We start from the raw sequence: 19,193 nt of genomic DNA, 5'->3' as shown, positions 1-19,193 counted from the left end.
TCGGAAGATGGAAAGACTGATCGGGAGAGCTCGTGAAAACTCGACGATAAGGTACCTGACCCCCCCCCCCCCTAAAATTTTCTCAACGGATTTAGACGATTCACAAAAATGATCTGTTTAAGAAATAAAACGGCGGATTTCCGCGTATCCGCGGAAAATTGCCATCCCTGCATGATTCAATGTTCTTGACAGACGACAGAGCAAAGGACGCATGCGCTCAACGTGAATATCGCGAGAGTTTGCACCAATGTAAACCCTCTACACAACAATGTAGAGGGTTGTTTGAAAAAAACAAAATTTTACGGTCGGCATTTTCGACGTAGAAATTCTCGGTGGGTCGCGTTACCGGAAACACACTATTTTTTTTCTCCGCCTAACACAATTATTTAAAAGAATACATTCAGAGGCGTATTATACTGACATTTTGTCGAATTCACTTTAAAAATAAACTATATTGTATGGCTCTCACTGAAATACATTTCCAAATATTTTGCTTCCATGGTTCCCTAAGTCAAAAGGTTCCCGACCCCTAGTCTAAATTGTCTCGAGGTGTGACTGTGAGCGCGAATGGTTGTTCATGTATGTGTGCCCTGCGATTGGCTGGCAACCACTTCAGGGTGTCCCCGCCTACTGCCCGAAGACGGCTGGGATAGGCTCCAGCACCCCCCGCGACCCTAGTGAGGATCAAGCGGTTCGGAAAATGGATGGATGGATGGATGTTAAATTCTACATCGCAGCACGGTAAACTAAATGGAATGGGGACATCGTGACCGAGCATGTTTAAAAGGGACCAAAAACGCAACAAATCAAAGTCCTATCAGGGTATTTTAAAGTCCTTGTAGTAATGTAATCATTTCTCGAGTTCGATTCCTGTGGTGTCACGATGTTTGTCCGAAGGGACTTGCCGTTACATTGTTCTTTGATCGCTGCAGTTGGGCGCCCGCACACCAAACTACTCCACAGCTTCATTTTAAAAAATTTAAATAAAAAAATAAAATTAACCAATCTTTCTTCTAGAATTGCAGTTTTCGCACATAAGCCACAATACAGACCATACTATGCTATATATGAATAACCAAAATTTCACGTCTTTCCTTTGTTCTGGTATAAACAAGCATTGGTATAAACCGTCTGCTGTGTTGGGTCTGTCTCAGTGAGAGACTGTTGGGTCTGTCTCAGTGAGAGACTTGAGACTGCTGTTTTCTTCTTCACTGATAAAAACAATGTTGTCGTATACTCTGATCAGAACAGTGTGCCCCCTAGCGGATAATCTACAAATGGCATCTTATTAAAAATATTCATTGCTTGTCTTTTATTTTTTCACTTTTAAATTGTCCTGCGGGCCTGATTGAACATCGTTGGGGGCCGGTACCGGCCCCTAAGGATGTTGATGTTGTTTTTAGATGCATTCAAATTTGGCTGCCCCGTTAACACTCTGCTCTGTGTTTTGTCAAATGTACAAGTTACTTGAAAAATTGTGTCGTGGAATAACACAATGTTTTGCTCTCGCATATGTTGATTTTAGTGGTTCGTACACTATCATAGCCTTGAATGCATTCATACCAATCATTTCTGAAAGGGTCTTAAATAATACAGTATATAGACCCAAAGTATGAAATAAACACCAAAATGTAGAGCATGATGACTATTCGAGGCCAGTACTACTTTTGATTTCACCGCTCGAAACTGTGCAATGTGAGATTCTGTACAAGTCTTTCCACAAATAACCAAGGTACAAATAAAATTGAAAAATCCACAATCGGGAACTGAATTTGTTAATGCCAAATTGTACATCATAATCTGAACTCATCTGGCTCTCCTTATAACCTTCAATGTAAATATAAACCATAGTTCCACATGTCTTGGTCTTCTCGTGTCTTTCAGACATCAGTGAAGATGTTTGTCCTCAGTGGGTGAATGCAAAGCCCTCTAACATTCAAGAGGAAAAGGAGCAGCAGGCCCCTTGAATTAAAAAAGAGGAGGAGCTAGAGCACCCTTGCATGAAAGTGGAGGTGGATGAGCCCCCCGACATCAAAGACAAGGAGGAGGAGGCAGAGGAGGCAGAGGAGGAGGAAAAGAAGGGGATCTGCAAGTTGCCATTGACTGGAGTCCCTCTGAAGAGTATAAATGAGGCGGACAGAGGGGCGGAACCTCCAAGCAGCAGTTCATGTCAACACATAGTGTTGGAAGCCACCGGAAGAATCAGAAGCAGATGGCCTCTTAGCTCCACTAGCAGATAGTGACAAGACGTCATCAAATGCTGATGATGAGGATGAAGATGACGAGTTTGAGAGTGATCGAACATGTCACACTGGCAACAAACTCTGGGAATGTCCTCGGTGTGGGAAGACATTTACCGATAAGAGTGCTTTGAAACCACACATGAGAACTCACACTGGTGAGAAACCGTTCACCTGTTCAGACTGTGGCCGGAAATTCTCTCATAAAAGAAATTTAAGAAGACACACAAGAACCCACATGGGTGAGAAACGTTTTGCCTGTACTGATTGTGGCCGAAGATTCTCTCAGAAGGGACACGTAATTGCTCATAGAAGACCGCACACTGGCGAGAAACCTTTTTCCTGCTCAGTTTGTGGTCAAAGATTCTTGTGGAAGTATCAAATTAAGAATCACAAGTGTGTTGATGAGATGAACAGTTATCAATGACGTTTTCACCTTTCATCTGAGCAGGTTTCATCAGTTCCCGCACTGAGGCTGATTGTATTTTATGTACGTACCTTCTTTTTGGGATACTGAACTTTTCTTTGTCTTCACTGCATTGAAACGTATAATTATTATTATCATTATTATTATTATTATTATTATATTTTTGTGCGAATTAGAAAATCTAGCATTGTTATGGGGGTTCTAACACTTTTGGATTTTTCATCATAGTTGTCTTATGGGGGTGTGGCATTTTTCAATGTACTGTCGTTTGTTTTAATTCGTTTTCAGAAGAGGTTTGGTCATTTGTATTTTCATTATTATTATTGTTGTTTTTTTAACTGAACTATCCTTGATTGTATAGCACCCACTTTTCGAGATATGTGTTTAATCATCTTTTATCGGATGCGATCCTGAATAAAATGGACATTTTCCATTTACTCATGTCAAATGTATGATTTAGCAATATGTATTGTTGTTTGATACATTGTACTGTTTGCTGGCCAATAAAGTTGTCTTTGTGAGCGCGAATGGTTGTACGAATTTGTGTGCCCTGCAATTGGCTGGCAACCAGTTCAGGATGTACCCCGCTTACTGTTTAAAGTCAGCTGGAATATGTTCCAGCACGGCTGCAACCCTTGTTAGGATCAGGCGATTCGAAAATTGATCAAAGTCGAATGGTCAAGGAAAGCAAGATAATTGTGGATATAATCGGCAGAATATTCCCGGCACAGAACACTTCTCTACACTAGCTTGGACGACACGCTGAATTGCGATGAAATAACATATACATACCTACATCTTCCGAACCGCTTCATCCTCACTGGGGTCGCGGGGGGTGCTGGAGCGTATCTCAGCTGTGTTCGGGCAGTAGGCAGGGGACACCCCAAATTGGTTGCCAGCCAATCGCAGGGCACAGAGAGACAAATGACCATGCACACCCACACTCACACCTAGGGACAATTTACAGTGCTTCAATCAGCCTGCCATGCGTGTTTTTGGGATGTGGGAGGAAACCAGAGTACCCGGAGAAAACCCACCCCGGGGAGAACATGCAAACTCCACATAGGGAGGCCGGAGCTGGAATTGAACCTGGTACCTCTGCACTGTGAAGTCGACGTGCTAACCACTGGACTACCGGGCTGCCCGCAATGAAATAACGCAAAGGCAAAATCAACTTTTAAGTTCAGTTTGAAGGCAGGAAGTTCTTTTTTGAGACTTTCTGGTATGTGAGAGTGAACTACATCGGAATAAATCACCACAGTGGTATTTATTTTCTTCATTCTTGGCACCCAAGATAATTTCGAAACTTACGCTAATGCTGCAAAGTGGTGTAATATCTGTTTCTTGTATTCATGTGACGTCAGAGAGGGGAGGAGCCAGGTTCGGGGGAATATTGGCTCGGCAGTTAGTCTGAGTGTGGAGCGCATGGGCGTGAGTTGTGGCTGACAGCAACTCCTATGAATGTGTGTGTTATTGCTCCTTTTGTTTATTAAAAACGACGGATTACATCAGCGACTGCGTGCATCCTTCTTTCCGCATTGAAAGGCATTACAGTGGGTTCGGAGAATGGATGGTGAAGTTTTTTTTCATGATTTTTCAACACACCAAGCATTCTTTTTAACTGTTGAATTGATTTTCTTCCTCTCTAAGGCTAATTTGAGGCTCCAAATATTGGAAGCAAAATGAAAGAAAATGGCATACCTGTCAACTCATACGGTTTAGCCATAGTTCATACGGATTTTGTGGTGAATCTTACGTATATGGCCGTATCGCACAAATCATACGGATTCTGAAAATTTCCGGGTTTTTTTCCCACCAACTCCAAATCATTTGGAGTTGGTGAAAAAAGTAACGCAGGAATACAACTCTGAACACAGTAATGCCACTAAGTAGAATGATGATTAGACATTAACCAGACATTGTATTATGGAGATCTACAATAAATATCATTGAAAATTCCGTGGGTTTTTTTCTGCCGTTATTTTTGACATATAAAATGCTTTGGTATGTTATACGGATTTTTTGCTCTTTATAAGGATTTTTTTGGTAGTTTATACAGGTTGGCGCTCCGAAAAGTTGACAGGTATGAAATGGACTCGGTAATTAGGGAATAATCGACTATGTCTATTTTAAACAAACAAATATATCAGATTTTTTTTAATCCATCAAATTCCACCAAAACTGACATTGAGAGTGCAGAACGAAACTGATTGGGGAGAATGAGGGTATATGTCATCTTATGTTAAATTCTTAATTATTTTCATTTTATATTTGAGCATTATATTATTTTATGTTCTAGTTATCTAAATTACATTATGTTTAATAATTGTTGAAACATTCTTATGTTGCTTGCGTCTGATTGGCTAAAGAGAAGCAAGAAGTATTTTCGTGACTAAGGGGGGGTGTTCTCGTTCATCCGTTCGGAAGTGCAGACGTTTTTTTTCTTTTCTCCTTTTAATAAACCGCATTAAAGGATTCCATCTCTCCTTTTGTCATTCGTACAGAAGAGCCATCCACTGAAAAACAACGAACCCCTCAATTGACAGTATACAACAGATTACGTCAAAAGATGACGACACGTTATTTAACCTCGTATATCGCAGCACGGCAAAATAACTTGAATGAGGACCGATCACATTTAAAATACACATAAACTTCAGCCTTTCAAACGTTTAAAAAAATAAGGTTTTGTATACTGTAATTCCCATTACAAGGCGCTTCTTCCGCTTACAGAATTTTTGTCCGAATGGTGTTGCCGTACATTGTTGTTCGCTAGCTGTAGCTGTATCTCCGCATGCCGAACTACTCGACCGCTTCAGTTTAAAATAATCATAATAATAGTCAAAATAGAGAACTCTAACCCACTTTTTTGTCGAATTAAAGCTCAATATACTTTAGCCTTGACGCAGAACGAACACAGTTACTTTATTAGACAATAACATCATTATCGCAAGCAACTGGACCTAATTGAGCTTACTTAACCTGGTTTGCTAGCCTCTTCGTCGCGAAGCATAGGTCAAGTGTGGACGTAAAGTGTCGTGATTTTCTTTGAAAATGCGCCCAAGAAGAACAGCAGAGAACGAAGAGAAACTTTGTGGGGCAAAAGAGGAGAGCGGCGGTGTTTTCAAGAAGTGTCGATTTGGCTCACGCAGAGCAGGTTTGGTCACTTCTCGTTATGACTCCATAATCGGGGAAGTACTTTTTTCCTGTCATTATTAACCATTTTCATAGCAGAAAGTTGTGTTTTCTGTCGAGAGTGGACAAGCCAGCTGCCACTATTTTTCATACTTTCATGCGTGCAGATGCTGCAAGGGCCAGTTTCAAAATAAAAGCTTTCAGAGACATTGATGTCCATTTACAGTCAAACCTCGGTTTTCGACCCAAAACACACGAGATCCTTTAGCCACATCATTGACTTTAAGATGGTCTTTCTTTTTTAGGATGCTGCTGATTTCAGCATGCCGAACTCCTTCGCCAACACAGACACACGCACACCTGATTCATGTTTCACGATCAAATCTTTCTTAAATTCAATAGTTTTGCGCAGTATTTTCCTCTTTTCTTTCACCAGCTTTACTACTTCCACTTGCTTTCTTTTGCTCTTTTTTTCACCAGCTTTACTACTTCCACTTGCTTTCTTTGGTGCCATGCAGAAATAACAGTCCTATTTGCGGAGATCTCAACAAACACGTTTGTTTTTTTATCTTTATTGAACACAGTGGATGCTCTTTTTTTATCTCTATTGAACACGTCTGCTCACAATGGACAATCTTTTTTTCTATCTTTGTTGAACACGTCTGCTCACAATGGATCTGTCATTTCTTCATCTACCCGAGGAAGCGTCACTTCCTCGTGTAAGACAGTCTAGAGGAGTCGAGTGGCGCATTCAAGTGCGCTCAGTTTGGTCAAGAACCGGAAGCCGAGGGGAGTCGAGTGACGTATTCAGGTTTGCTTAGTTTGGTCGAGAACCGATTTTCGGTCGTAATCCGAGGCATAAAAAAACTCAAAAATTTTGGTCGAAAATCGATTTGGTCGAGGTTTGACTGGATTACTTAAATGATTTCTGCGCCCTTTGTAGATCCTCACAACAGACACGTAATGGAAAAATCTACTTTTTCTTCAACACAGCAGATGCCCGACACATGTTTTTCAGTCAATAGTGAACGAACAAACACATTTCGTTGACCGTTAAATGTCAGCCCCATTGGACACACTCACACCATCCTGTAGCTGGAAGGAAGGCACTATTCTTAATGACTTTGGAGCCTTATTTTATCCACTCAGAGATTTTTGGATGCATTCATGTGTAGTTGGTGAATAGTTGTCTCACTTGGGTGGCAGCAATTGCCTGTTGTTTTGGGGCACAGTGCTTTTTGGCATAAATAACTGTGAATGACTTCCTCAGTGTGCCTGATCCATACTTGAGCCACTTCTTGTCAAAGCCATTGGCTCATGTGTTTTTGAGACAATATAAAAAGAGGAAAAAAAAGTTTCAATCACATACACAAGGTCTTTCCGTTGTGATGTTCCAAATTGTAAACTTTTATTTCAATAAACACAACATGTTTGGATGCAAAAAACAGGCATTTTTTACCTCTTTGTGCCACCCACCAGGAAAAATCAGGATGCCAACCATACCGACTAGCGGGGCGTTCAAACACGATTCCATCTGTTTCTTCTGTAGTTGCTTCAGGTCATTCCAGTGCACTGCTGTTGATATCGCGCCTCCATAGTAGTGCAACCCTGCAATAGCAGTTAAAATACATCGCTGCTGCAGAAGGACATCAAGCGCTCATTCAGCACAGCTGGAGCTTTGTATTGTGTTGAGCGAGATCAATCAGTTTGGCTGGGCGTGGCAGAAAATGAGCTGGAGGCGGCCGCCACGCCATTTTGAACGCAGGAAAAATCCTGCAATCAAATTTGGCAACCTTGTTAACACTGTACTCTGTGTAATAATACATCATTATGTGTGTTGGTCTTCTCGTGTCTTTCAGACTTCAGCAAAGATGCTTGTCCTGAGCGTCTGGATGCAGAGCCCTCCCACTTTAAAGAGGAAGAGGAGAAAAAGGAGGTCTTCTACTTTAAAGAGGAAGAGGAGCAAGAGGCCCCTTACATGAAAAAAGAGGAGGAGCTTAAGCACCCTGACACCAAAGTGGAGGTGGGTAATCCGCCCGATATCAAAGAAGAGGAGGAGGAGGATATCAGCAAGTTGCCATTGACTTGTGTCCCTTCAAAGAATTTAGATAAAGATCAAAATGGGGCGAAGCCTCCAAGCAGCAGCTCGTGTCAGCGCATGACAATAAAAGGTGATTGTGACCACCATGGAGCATCACAAGCAGACGGCCTCATCGCTCCACTGTCAGATAGTGACATCTCGTCAAATGCTGCTGATGAAAATAAAAAGTCTGATGGTGATCTCACATGTCACACTGACAACAAACCCTGGAAATGTCCTCGGCGTGAGAAAAAGTTTGCTGATAAGAATGCTTTGAAATTACACACGAGAACTCACACCCGTGAGAAACCGTTAACCCGTTCAGACTGTGGCCGGAAATTGTCTCGTCAGAGAAACTTAAAAAGTCACATAAGAACGCGCACTGGTGAGAGGCGTTTTTCCTGCTCAGACTGTGGCCGAAAATTCTCTCATAAGGGAACATTAGTAAATCACACAAGAACACACACTGCTGAGAAACCTTTTTCATGCGCACTTTGTAGCCAAAAATTTTCTCAGAAGCAACACTTAAAACGTCATACAATTGTACACACTGCTGAGAAACCTTTTTCGTGCTCAGGTTGTGGTCAAAGATTCTCCCAGAAGAGAGTGTTTATAAAGCACACAAGAACCCACACTGGTGAGAAACCCTTTGCCTGCTCAGTTTGTGACAAAAGATTCGTTCAGAAGAGAGACTTAACAAAGCACGCAAGAACTCACACTGGTGAAAAACCTTTTTACTGCTCAGTTTGTGACAAAAGATTCTTTCAGATGGGAGACTTAACAAAGCACACAAGAATCCACACTGGTGAGAAACCTTTTTCCTGTTCAGATTGTGGCCAAAGATTCTCTCAGAAGGTCAATTTAAAAAAACATGTACGAACCCACACTGGTGAGAAACCTTTTGCCTGTTCAAATTGTGGCCAAAGATTCTCTGAGAAGGGAACATTAACAAAGCACATCAGAATCCACACTGGAGAGAAACCGTTTACCTGTTCAGACTGTGGCCAAAGCTTCTCTCACAAGGGAAGCTTAAAAAGGCACACAAGAATTCACACCGGTGAGAAACCCTTTGCTTGCTCATTTTGTGGCCAAAGATTATCCTGGAAGTATCAGATTCAGAATCATAAGTGTGTTGATAAGATGAACAATAATCAATGAAATGTTCACATCCCATCTGAGCAGGCTTCATCAGGCCGATTGTATTTGATGTACCTTGATCTTGGGCTGCTGAACTTTTCTTTTCCTTGACTGCATTGAAAAGTTTGTTGTTGTAGAAAATCTAGCATTCTCATCGGGGTTATAATACATTTGGATTCTTCATTATAGTTACTTTTTATTTGGCTTGGAGTTGTTTTGTTAAATGTAGTTTGTTTTAATAAGTTTTCAGAGGAGGTTTGGTCATTTGTATTGAAAATGAAATGAAAAGAATGGTTAAATGACAAGAGAATGTGCGAAATGAAACCAATATGTGTCTGTTAGTAATCAATAAAGCTTTACTTTGACACTCCAATCAATACTTTGTATCCACAACTTTGTCGTGGAAAAAAAAGAGCCCCAGATGCTAATCTTGGTTTTATTTAGTTTACTCCCGACTTTGTTCGTATTTTACCAGCGATCAATACAGTGACTGGCAATGAAGAGAAAGCGACATCAGGGTGAAAAACCTTTTTGTGCGGTGTGCAAAAATGCAAAAGGTGAACAAGCGAAATGACTCGTGCTAAAGAGCTGTCGTGCCGAACTCCCAAGGAACCAGAACAATGGTTAAAAAGAAGGAGAAGTGGGAGCCGAGGCACGCCGACAACAGATGCATTTTCAAGAATTCATAAAAGCACAGCCAGAAAGTCAAACATCCACATTGTTTGGTAGCAACCGGTGATGTGCGGTGAGATTCTTAACCAGTGAGGCACTAGTTTCTGTTATCCACCGTTGCTCCTTAGGAAGTTGCTGACCACCTGCCAGCTTCATCGGTTCCTTCGCTAAGATGACAAGCGTACGGTTGGCTTTCCATTGTGGCTTCTTGGAAGCTTAGTCGCGGCGCAGGGTCTCAGACGCAGTACGAGGGCCTTAAGTTTCCTGTTCCCGGCATCTTTGCTGGAGTCGGTTGTTCAGGCGAATGGTCAAACTCATGAGTTCCTCCAGGTGAGTTATGTCATCATTGAACCGCCAGTTCATTTTGAACTGAGGAGTTGAGTCTGAGAAAGAAGACAGGATTTCCGGGCGTGCATTGCTCACAGCAACAGCCCAAGAACTACACTGGACAATGAACAGACTCCTAACAAACAGGATTTTAGGAATCTTGGAAATAAGTGGAGTGTCGTTGGTCAAAGATGAGAGCGCGGTGATGAATAAATTGACCGCATTGCTGGGGTTTTCCGTGATAATGAGACGGGTGAGGTGGGTTCTGCTCACGGGATGCCACTGGATGTTGGTACACCCCAGCGGTGGTGGTCAGCGACTCAGGGAGAGGATTCCCTAAAGTGCGAGCAAGGCGATCGCACCGCAGAGCTCCATCAAATCTGTGTATGCTGCTCGTCCCAACTTGAAAAACCAATAATCGTCATTGTGACCCATTCAGAGTAAGATATGGTGGTTTGGGATATTGAATGCTTTCACTGGTGGGTCATGCAAACAGCTGTACAGCAGGGGAGCTCATTTGTGTTTTTCCGCATGTTTCGTGTCCACCCAACACGCCGGAACGTATCGACTTTGAAGACTTCCTCGTGTCGATGCGAAGCTGCTCCACATTCAGCCACACGAATCACAGTGGAGATGTCGGCGCTGTTGGACAGTCTGCGTTGGTGCGGCTGGATGGATGGCTGCTGAAGTTGAGGATGAGGAGAGAGGAGTGTCGCCGCGAAGCACAGATGCGTATTTGGAAATGAGAGTCGCCGCTTGGAATTGGAATGGATTTACATGGGACAGGAGAAGTTAACCAATCTCTTTTTTTCGTCAATGGATGCTACAGCTTCTTGTTGACTTTGAAACTTAGCTTGTAACCGACGTGTGCATATTTTGAGCATGACATCTCTGATCCATTGGTGAAAGGACACTTTGTTTCTCTCCTCTTTCATCTCAAACTGCTTTAAACAACAAAGCATATGAGGAAAAAGTGGTTAGGATTGCACGACTGTCCGTGTTTTATGTTATGTGTTGTGTTTATTATTTTACTGTAACCAGGTGAACCTTATTTAGACGTTTGTAGTGAAAGCTTCCTTGTTGAACAAATGTAGCACTGTCACTTTAAGAGCCACACTAGATCAAAACACGCGGGAACATATGCAGCGTGTGAGGATCAGACCAGGAAGGGAAGTAAGGGTGACATGCACGTGAAGGAGGGTAGTCGCTGAACTGTGCCCACTGCTTGTCCCAACTTGATTCAGCCATGATCGTCGTCGTAACCCTGGCGATATTCAGGTAATTGGTAACTAGTTTACCATGACGCATGTTAGGTGTTAATTTTGGACAGTAAACAGTGAGATGATGTTGACGAACATCGCAGAGCTGTCGCACGAATTATACGTCACACAAAATTTGGGGACCGAAATCATGACAATCAGACGCGGACCATTCCAAATATTTTATCGGATTGTGCTTTCCGTGTCGGTATTCCAGTAAACCACAGCTGGGAGTGACAAACAACTTTACAAACTTTTTGCCTCGCAAACGCACCAAGGTACTGTTGGAGGATGATCAAACAGGGGGAAGCGTGTTGTTGTCGACACGGCGGGATCCCTTGACCGTTCTCCACTTCCCCAGGTCCTCCGCGTGTTCGTTTGATTCGGGCTGAGTTGATGTGCAAAAGTCAGAGGCTGGAAATGGAGAAGTTCTTGCAAGATGTTTTACTGAACGTTCAGGGCACAACACGAATCGATTCGGGCTCCTGTGAGTCTCAGATTTCATCAGGAAGCCCCGAGCAACTACAGTCACACGTACATATAGGCATAGTATGTTAATTATATTAATTTAGGGGCGGGCAGTCCTTCCCCTTATGTAAAAATCAGAAACAATGTAGTTCAATCTTGGCATTTTGACAAAGTACAGACCATATCTGCTGGTCCATAAATCTCGAGACAAGAGTTCCTCCTCTAGGGAACTTGACAGCCTTCAGGAACTTTCCCAAGGTGGGAGACGCAAAAGAAAACACTTGGGGGGCTGTTAATCACTCAAGGGGAAATAGGACCCCAGCTTCAAACTACATTCTTTGTTTGAAGTAGCGGATGTTCAGGACAGAGACCTAATAGTCAAGGTCGACCTGTCTATGATACAAAGTTTTAAGCTAAACAAATAACATAGGTGATATCTTCAGTACCTCAACGAAATGAGAACACGTTACGTTCTTCTGTCTCCTGCATCGCAGCACGGTCAAATAACTGGCTGCGGTCATCAGATCCGAATGGTCTTGTTGGATACCTGCAGTGCTCTAGTGTCCTGCAGTCTGGTTTGATTGAGGGATAACTGAAATTCATTTTCAAGAATATTTTGAAATAAGCAGAGGAGCTCAAAATGTCATATTTGAGAGGCATTTTAATTGGTAATGGAACATTCGATCTGAATGCCTGTACTGTGGTTGTATACCTGGGGTGCCCGAGTGTGTCGACAACCTGGTGTGGTTGCGCGATCAACCAGATTATTATTATTTTTTTAATGTGAGGTGAAATTGATGTAGAATTACCATCGACTTTATTTTCTATCTCCACTTGAGAACGCTTATTGGTGCTGTTCTCAGAGTTCTATTTCTGAATCTTTACCCAAAAGCCAAGAAATTACTTATTTTATACTTTTATTAATTTATTTTAACCCAAACAAATGACGTTTATGCATGAGTGGTGTCTCTTTTATTTTGAAGGTGGCCAACGCCGCTCGCTGGCGACAGATTACCGTAATGCACAGTATTGACAATCGCAGTGGCGTCTCACTTGACTTCGATTTTGCGAGTGGAGGCTGGCTTGACCGCAGTAATAACTGGAAAGAATAAGCTGCGACGCAGCCGATTGAAATATAACAATAAACCGTAATATTTAACCGTAAACGCAAAGTATGCAATTATACTTTTTGGACTATTCTCATGACGACTCGATGCTCGTGTTGACATGAAGTTTGTCCGAAAGGTGTTGCCGTACAATCTTTGTTGGAATGCTGCAACTGTACTCTGTACACTAAACTACAACACGGATTTATTTGTGAAAAAAATCACAAGAAGACGAACCAAAATGTTATTCTAGAGTTTTATTACTTTAGCCTCGACGCAGGACGACCATCGTTTCTTGATTGGACTGGAACATAATTATTTCAAGTTTCTGGGCCTAGTTTAGCTGACTTAGCCCTGCTTGCTAGCCGCTTCGTCGCGAAGCAGAGATCAAGTGTGAACGGAAACTGTGGTGGTTTTCTTGAAAAATGCGCCCAGGAAGAACAGCAGAGAACGAGGAGCAACTTTGTGGGGCAAAAGAGGAGAGCGATGCTGTTTTCAAGAAGTCTCGATTTGTCTCACGCAGAGCAGGTTTGGTCGCTTCTCGTTCTTACGCTATAAATCCACGAATTACTTTTATTCATGTCATAATTAACTATACAGCACAAAGCTGTATTTTCTGTCTTTTGAGTGGCCAAGCCAGCTGCCACGATTTTTCATACTTGCACATGCTGCAAGGGCCAGTTTCAAAATAAAAGCCTTCAAAGACATTGATGTCCATATATTAAAAGATCTCTGCGCCTTGTGGAGATCCACACAACAGACATTTGTAGGAAAATCAACATTTTCTTCAACACAGGAGATGTCCGGCACGGGTTTTTCAGTTAATACTGTATGAACAGAATATTTTGTTGACCGATAAATGTCTGCCTCCTTGGACACGGTCACATCCTTCTGCAGCTGGAAGCACGGTTTGGTTTTTCATGGCTTTGGAGCCTTTTTTTTTTTATACATTAGGAGACTTATTTGTCATGTTCATGTTTATGATAATAGTAGTGTAGCCTTGTGTGTTCTACATACCTGGCCAATAAAGACGTTTCCGATTCTGATAATCAGATTCATTAAAAGCACAAAAACGTAATACTTTATATCATGAATATTGAAGTCAGTCCAGCTTTTGACTGATCCACCACTCACAATGTGCAATGTCAGAATCTGTACAAGTCTTTCCGCAAATAATCATGGATTAAAAATAAATAAATTCACCACCAGGGATAAAAATAAAAATCCACCACCAAGATGTGATTCTGCTCATTTCAGTTTGTAAGTAGCGTTTTGAACTCATCTGACTCTCCTAATAAGCTTCATTGTAAATTTAAACTTTAATTCAACGTGTGTTGGACTTGTTGTGTCTTTCAGACCTCATCGAAGATGCTTGTCCTGAGCAGCTGGATGCGGAGACCTCTGATATTAAAGAGGAAGAGGAGGAAAAAGAGGTATCTCCCATGAAAGAGGAAGAAGAGCAGCGTGCCCCTTACATTAAGAAAGAGGAGGAGCTAGAGCACCCTTGCACGAAAGTGGAGGTAGATGAGCCTCCCGACGTCAAAGAAGAGGAGGAGGAGAAGGGGATCTGCAAGTTGCCATCGACTGGTGTCCATCTGAAGAGTATGAATGAGGCGGACAGAGGGGCGGAGCCTCCAAACAGCAGCTCATGTCAACACATGACTATACAAGGTATTGGAATCCGCTGTGGACAACCAAAAGCAGATAGCCTCTTAGCTCCACTCTCAGATAGAGACAACACATCGTCAACTGCTGATGATAATGGTGAGAAACCGTTCACCTGTTCTGACTGCGGCTGGAAATTCTCTCGGAAGGGAGACTTAAAAAAGCACGTAAGAACCCACACTGGTGAGAAACCTTTTTCGTGCTCAGTTTGTGGCCAAAGATTCTCTCGTAAGGGAAACTTAAAAATACACACAAGAATCCACACTGGTGAGAAACCTTTTTCGTGCTCAGTTTGTGGCCAAAGATTCTCTCAAAGGGGAACCTTAAAATTACACACAAGAACCCACACTGGCGAAAAACCTTTTGCTTGTTTAGATTGTGGCCAAAGATTCTCTCGTAAGGGAAACTTACAAATGCACATAAGAAGCCACACTGGTGAGAAACCTTTTTCGTGCTCAGTTTGTGGCCAAAGATTTTCTCATCAGGGAAACTTACAAATGCACGGAAGAACCCACACTGGTGAGAAACCTTTTTCGTGCTCAGTTTGTGGCCAAAGATTCTCTCAGAAGGGAAACTTACAAGCGCACAAAATAACCCACACTGGTGAGCAACCTTTTGTTAGGTTGATTGTTTTTAGTTATCTTACATTTGCATAGTATTAATGATAAATTGATTATGCTTGCAATGAAGAACGCTTATGCCTGCAATGATAAATTGATGATGCCTGCAATGAAGAACGCTTCTGCTTTTAATAAAGACATAATGCTTTTAATTCATATATACTGTACTCACATTGCTTAGTGCTTAGTGCACTGTGTGACAGTTGAGGGACACATGATAAGTACTGTATTAAGACTAAACAGGAGCAAGGTTGGACAGTGGATGGAGCCTTCAACACCACCGGCAAGTTGATGTTTTTGTAACAATTGCACACATGTATGTAATTTACACTCACATACACACACATAGTCAAACAAGTTCAGTGTGTCTTCAACTGCCCCCACCCTTTAGGTTGGGCACACCTATGTAGTAGATTCCCAATAAATGAGGGAGTGAGGGCGGAGATCTTTGGGTGACGTGCAGAGAACTGAAACCTAACGCTTCTCCTCGTTCCCCCCGGTACCAGAATTGAGTCTCCTGTCTCCTCCTTGTGTTTTATTTCTATATGTAAAATTGATGGGCCTGACATTTTTGGGGGCTTGTTCACAATTTACCTGATGCCTCCAGAAGATGACTCGACAGCCAGGAAGACCATGGCCACGGCTGTAACACCCTTTTCGGGCTGGGTTTCGGCTCCTCGTCTGGGGCTGAGGGTTGACGCGAAGCCGGAAGAGAGGGGAGTACTCTTGGTAGGTAAGGAACTCTTCAAAGGATGAATGAGTGTTTGCGTGCCGGGTCAGACCGAGTGGTCTTTAAAGCTGTTTCAAGCCCTGAGCCATACTAGTCCCTATCAGGTAGATAGACAGAGTCGAGTCTTTAAAACTGTTGAGGGCGGCGGTGTCCTGTACATACTTAAACTCTGCATTTATGTAGAACAACATCGATGTTAAATATACTCAAATAAAACGTGCTTTAATAGTGATTGTGTAATTGTGTGAGTGGAGGTTCGCTACCTCATCCAAACAGGTGTGTGCGGCAACCGTTTGAGATCCAAGAACTTCCCACCACGTTGGTGGTGGTAGACGGTTGGAAATTACCTCAGTCGGAGAGATTGTCACCCTGTTCAGGGGAGAAGTCAGCATTGTTACCTGAGGTCGGTGGTCGGCAGCACGCGGCTCTTTACCGCTATCTAGTGGCTCCCTGGGGTCTCACTCCCTGGAGGAACAATAGCAGACATATGAGGACAGCTACAAGTACCTCGGTATACCACAAGCCAATGGCAACCTCGAACTGGCAACAAGGAAAGCGGCTATGGCCAAATACCTCCAGCGAGTGAGGCAAGTCCTAAGAAGCCAGCTCAATGGCAAGAATAAAACCCGGACAATAAACAGCTATGCCCTCCCAGTGATCAGATACCCTGCAGGAATAATAAGGTGGCCAAAGGAAGAGATTCAGACCACGGACGTTAAGACCCGAAAGCTCCTAACCATGCATGGAGGGTTCCATCCCAAATCCAGCACCCTGAGACTGTACGCAAGCCGAAAGGAAGGAGGCCGGGGACTAGTGAGTGTGAGAGCCACTGTCCAGGATGAAACATCCAAGCTCCATGAATACATCAAGGAGAAGGCTCCAACGGATGACGTACTCAGAGAATGTCTCAGACAATGGGGAACAGAGGATGAGATGCTGGAAGAGGGACCATCATGGGAGGACAAGCCACTACACTGGATGCACCACCGGACCATAACTGAAGTGGCTGATCTCAAGAAGTCCTATCTGTGGCTAGAGAGGGCTGGCCTGAGGCACACAGGCACTCATCCTGGCTGCTCAGGAGCAGGCCCTGAGCACCAGAGCCATCGAGGCCCAGATATACCACACCAGACAAGACCCGAGGTGTAGGTTGTGCAAAGAGGCACCTGAGACGATCCAACACATAACTGCAGGGTGTACGATGCTGGCAGGGAAAGCCTACATGGAACGCCATAACCAGGTGGCTGGTATAGTCTACCGAAACATCTGTGCGGAGTATGGACTGGAAACCCCAAGGTCAAAATGGAAAACACCTCCGAAGGTGGTGGAGAATGACAGAGCGAAGATCCTGTGGGACTTCCAGATCCAGACTGGCAAGGTGGTAATGGCGAACCAACCAGATATCTCATAGATAAAGGGCAGAGGAAAGCCGTTGTAGTGGATGTAGCGGTCCCAATGATGGAAACATCAGAAAGAAGGAACACGAGAAACTCGAGAAATACCAAGGGCTCAGAGAGGAGCTGGAGAGAGCCTGGAAGGTAAAGGTGACAGTCGTGCCTGTGGTGGTCGGAGCACTCGGGGCAGTGACCCCCAAACTAGATGAGTGGTTGCAACAGATCCCGGGAACAACATCGGACATCTCAGTCCAGAAATGTCCAGTGCTGGGAACAGCAAGGATACTGCGTAGAACCCTCAAGCTTCCTGGCCTCTGGTAGAGGACCCGAGCTGAATGAGGGACGGACACCACCCGAGGGGTGAGACGAGGAATTTATATATACAGTAAATATTCCCATCCCCGGAATTCTACGGAAAGGAATATCCTTCATCCGGAATAAAAACCTAAGCATTAACATTTTGACTACGATATTACATGTTACCAGAAGTTGCGTAAGCGGAAATTCCACTACCCGTAACCCGGATGGAGATGTAATGCCGCGGGAGCTTATATACACGCAACGCCCACCCGATATGACGGAAAAGACACAACGCTGAAACAAGTTTTCACTTCGCGTTTTTCGATCATCAGATTCTAAACGACGACGTGCAAGTGAGTTTTTATTGCCGTGCGTTTTACTGTAATTGTGAATGATTTTAACTTTATTCACTTACGTCCTGTAGAACGCGGCACTAGCTTAAAAGCAGCACCCACTCGACACGACCGAAGAAACGTGTTCGCTTCGCCGTTTTCATTCATCAGATTCGAAACGAAGACGTGTAAGCCACTTTTTATTGGCATGCGCTTTACTGTAATTGCGAAAGATTTTAACTTTATTCACTTACGTCGTGTAGATCATCGCATCGAAACGTAGAAGAACTGTAACGACTGGAGCGGAGGGAGTGAAATGCATCCGTTTGAGCGAGGCTGGACACAAGGTTAAAAAGATCCAGCAGACACTTGGAGTCGGAAAGACGCAAATCTACGAAACTTTAAACAACAAGGCATCGATTCAACTCCTGATGACAAGCCACCATCCAGCAAGGAAGCAATGCAAATGGCAACAAAAATCCTTCAGTATGCACAAGAATTACCAGACATCAGTGATCAACGGGACAGTTACTTGCAACTAGCAAGAAAACTGTATGACACGCAGGCAAACATTGTCATAAACCAAAGAATGCATCCAACAAAACAATCCAAAATACATATTTTTTTCCCAAGACAGAAAAAAATAAACATTAAAATACTGTACGTATTTTACTGTTGTGATTTTTTTTGGATACACCTGTATTGCAGTTTTTGTTATATAAACAGTTTTTGGACAGTATATTTTTGTATTTTATTGATTGTGTTGTTACACGTGCATTTTGTCAACATACTTGCACGTTCATAAAGGACATGTACCATGCTCATTTCCCAAGTGAGGAATTTCTGTTATCAGGACAAATTGGACAGCGCAAACACGAGTCCGTAGTAGAGAATATTTACTGTGTATATATATATATGTTAATATGCCATCATATCACATTTTAATATGTTAATTGGGTTCCGCTGTAATACAGAAGTGTACTTATAACAATTTTATAGGCAAATGACGATTATTGCTGCAGTGAGTTTTTTTTTAAACAACAAATGGGGGGGGGGGGGGGGTGTTATAGTTGTAGTGGAACGGAAAATAATTGAGAAGCTGCTTTTACCAATGACCATGCTTCCGTCCACAGCAGAGGATATTTGAGATTTCACCTCCATTGGGGCAATTGGAGTTCCTCGTGGTGTACCAGATGAGTATAAATTGGTTAACCGGGTTGCTGCACCGTGGGGATTCTATTTTATTTGGATTACCACGAATAAAACGTGTTGACGGAATCAGATGCCTCCACTCGAGTGTG

At 43.0% G+C, this 19,193-nt stretch overlaps 2 protein-coding genes and 1 pseudogene across 8 annotated transcripts; all 3 read left to right on the top strand.

Annotated features, from left to right (window-relative positions):
* Positions 1–1,904: 1,904 nt before the first annotated feature.
* Positions 1,905–3,131, top strand: LOC147191268 (uncharacterized; annotated as a pseudogene).
* A 2,312-nt stretch (positions 3,132–5,443) lies between these two features.
* On the top strand, positions 5,444–9,386 carry LOC147191267 (uncharacterized). Of its 6 annotated transcripts, XM_086136708.1 has the most exons (4): positions 5,444–5,824; positions 7,662–7,825; positions 7,904–7,973; positions 8,460–9,386. In XM_086136708.1, the coding sequence occupies exons 1-4, from the start codon at positions 5,722–5,724 to the stop codon at positions 9,038–9,040; spliced, it is 918 nt and encodes a 305-aa protein (XP_085992834.1). In that variant the 5' UTR covers positions 5,444–5,721; the 3' UTR covers positions 9,041–9,386. The 6 variants fall into 6 exon arrangements, with proteins under 6 accessions (XP_085992834.1, XP_085992831.1, XP_085992833.1 ...); XM_086136705.1 differs by having other exon boundaries at positions 7,904–9,386; XM_086136707.1 differs by having other exon boundaries at positions 7,662–7,973.
* Positions 9,387–12,822: 3,436 nt separating this feature from the next.
* LOC147191266 (uncharacterized) lies at positions 12,823–18,639 on the top strand. 2 transcript variants are annotated; one of them, XM_086136737.1, is made up of 4 exons: positions 12,823–13,379; positions 14,208–14,522; positions 15,744–18,080; positions 18,156–18,639. In XM_086136737.1, the coding sequence occupies exons 1-3, from the start codon at positions 13,277–13,279 to the stop codon at positions 15,890–15,892; spliced, it is 567 nt and encodes a 188-aa protein (XP_085992863.1). In that variant the 5' UTR covers positions 12,823–13,276; the 3' UTR covers positions 15,893–18,080; positions 18,156–18,639. The 2 variants fall into 2 exon arrangements, with proteins under 2 accessions (XP_085992863.1, XP_085992862.1); XM_086136736.1 differs by lacking the exons at positions 15,744–18,080; positions 18,156–18,639 and having other exon boundaries at positions 14,208–15,644.
* The last annotated feature ends 554 nt before the right edge of the window (positions 18,640–19,193 follow it).

Source organism: Hippocampus guttulatus, chromosome 18 (assembly GCF_054856545.1).
Source record: "Hippocampus guttulatus isolate MCC_2025c chromosome 18, RoL_Hgut_1.0, whole genome shotgun sequence".
In the NCBI taxonomy this organism is placed as follows: domain Eukaryota; kingdom Metazoa; phylum Chordata; class Actinopteri; order Syngnathiformes; family Syngnathidae; genus Hippocampus; species Hippocampus guttulatus.
Note: the sequence above shows the minus strand (reverse complement) of the source record. Positions and strands in the feature narration are given on the sequence as shown.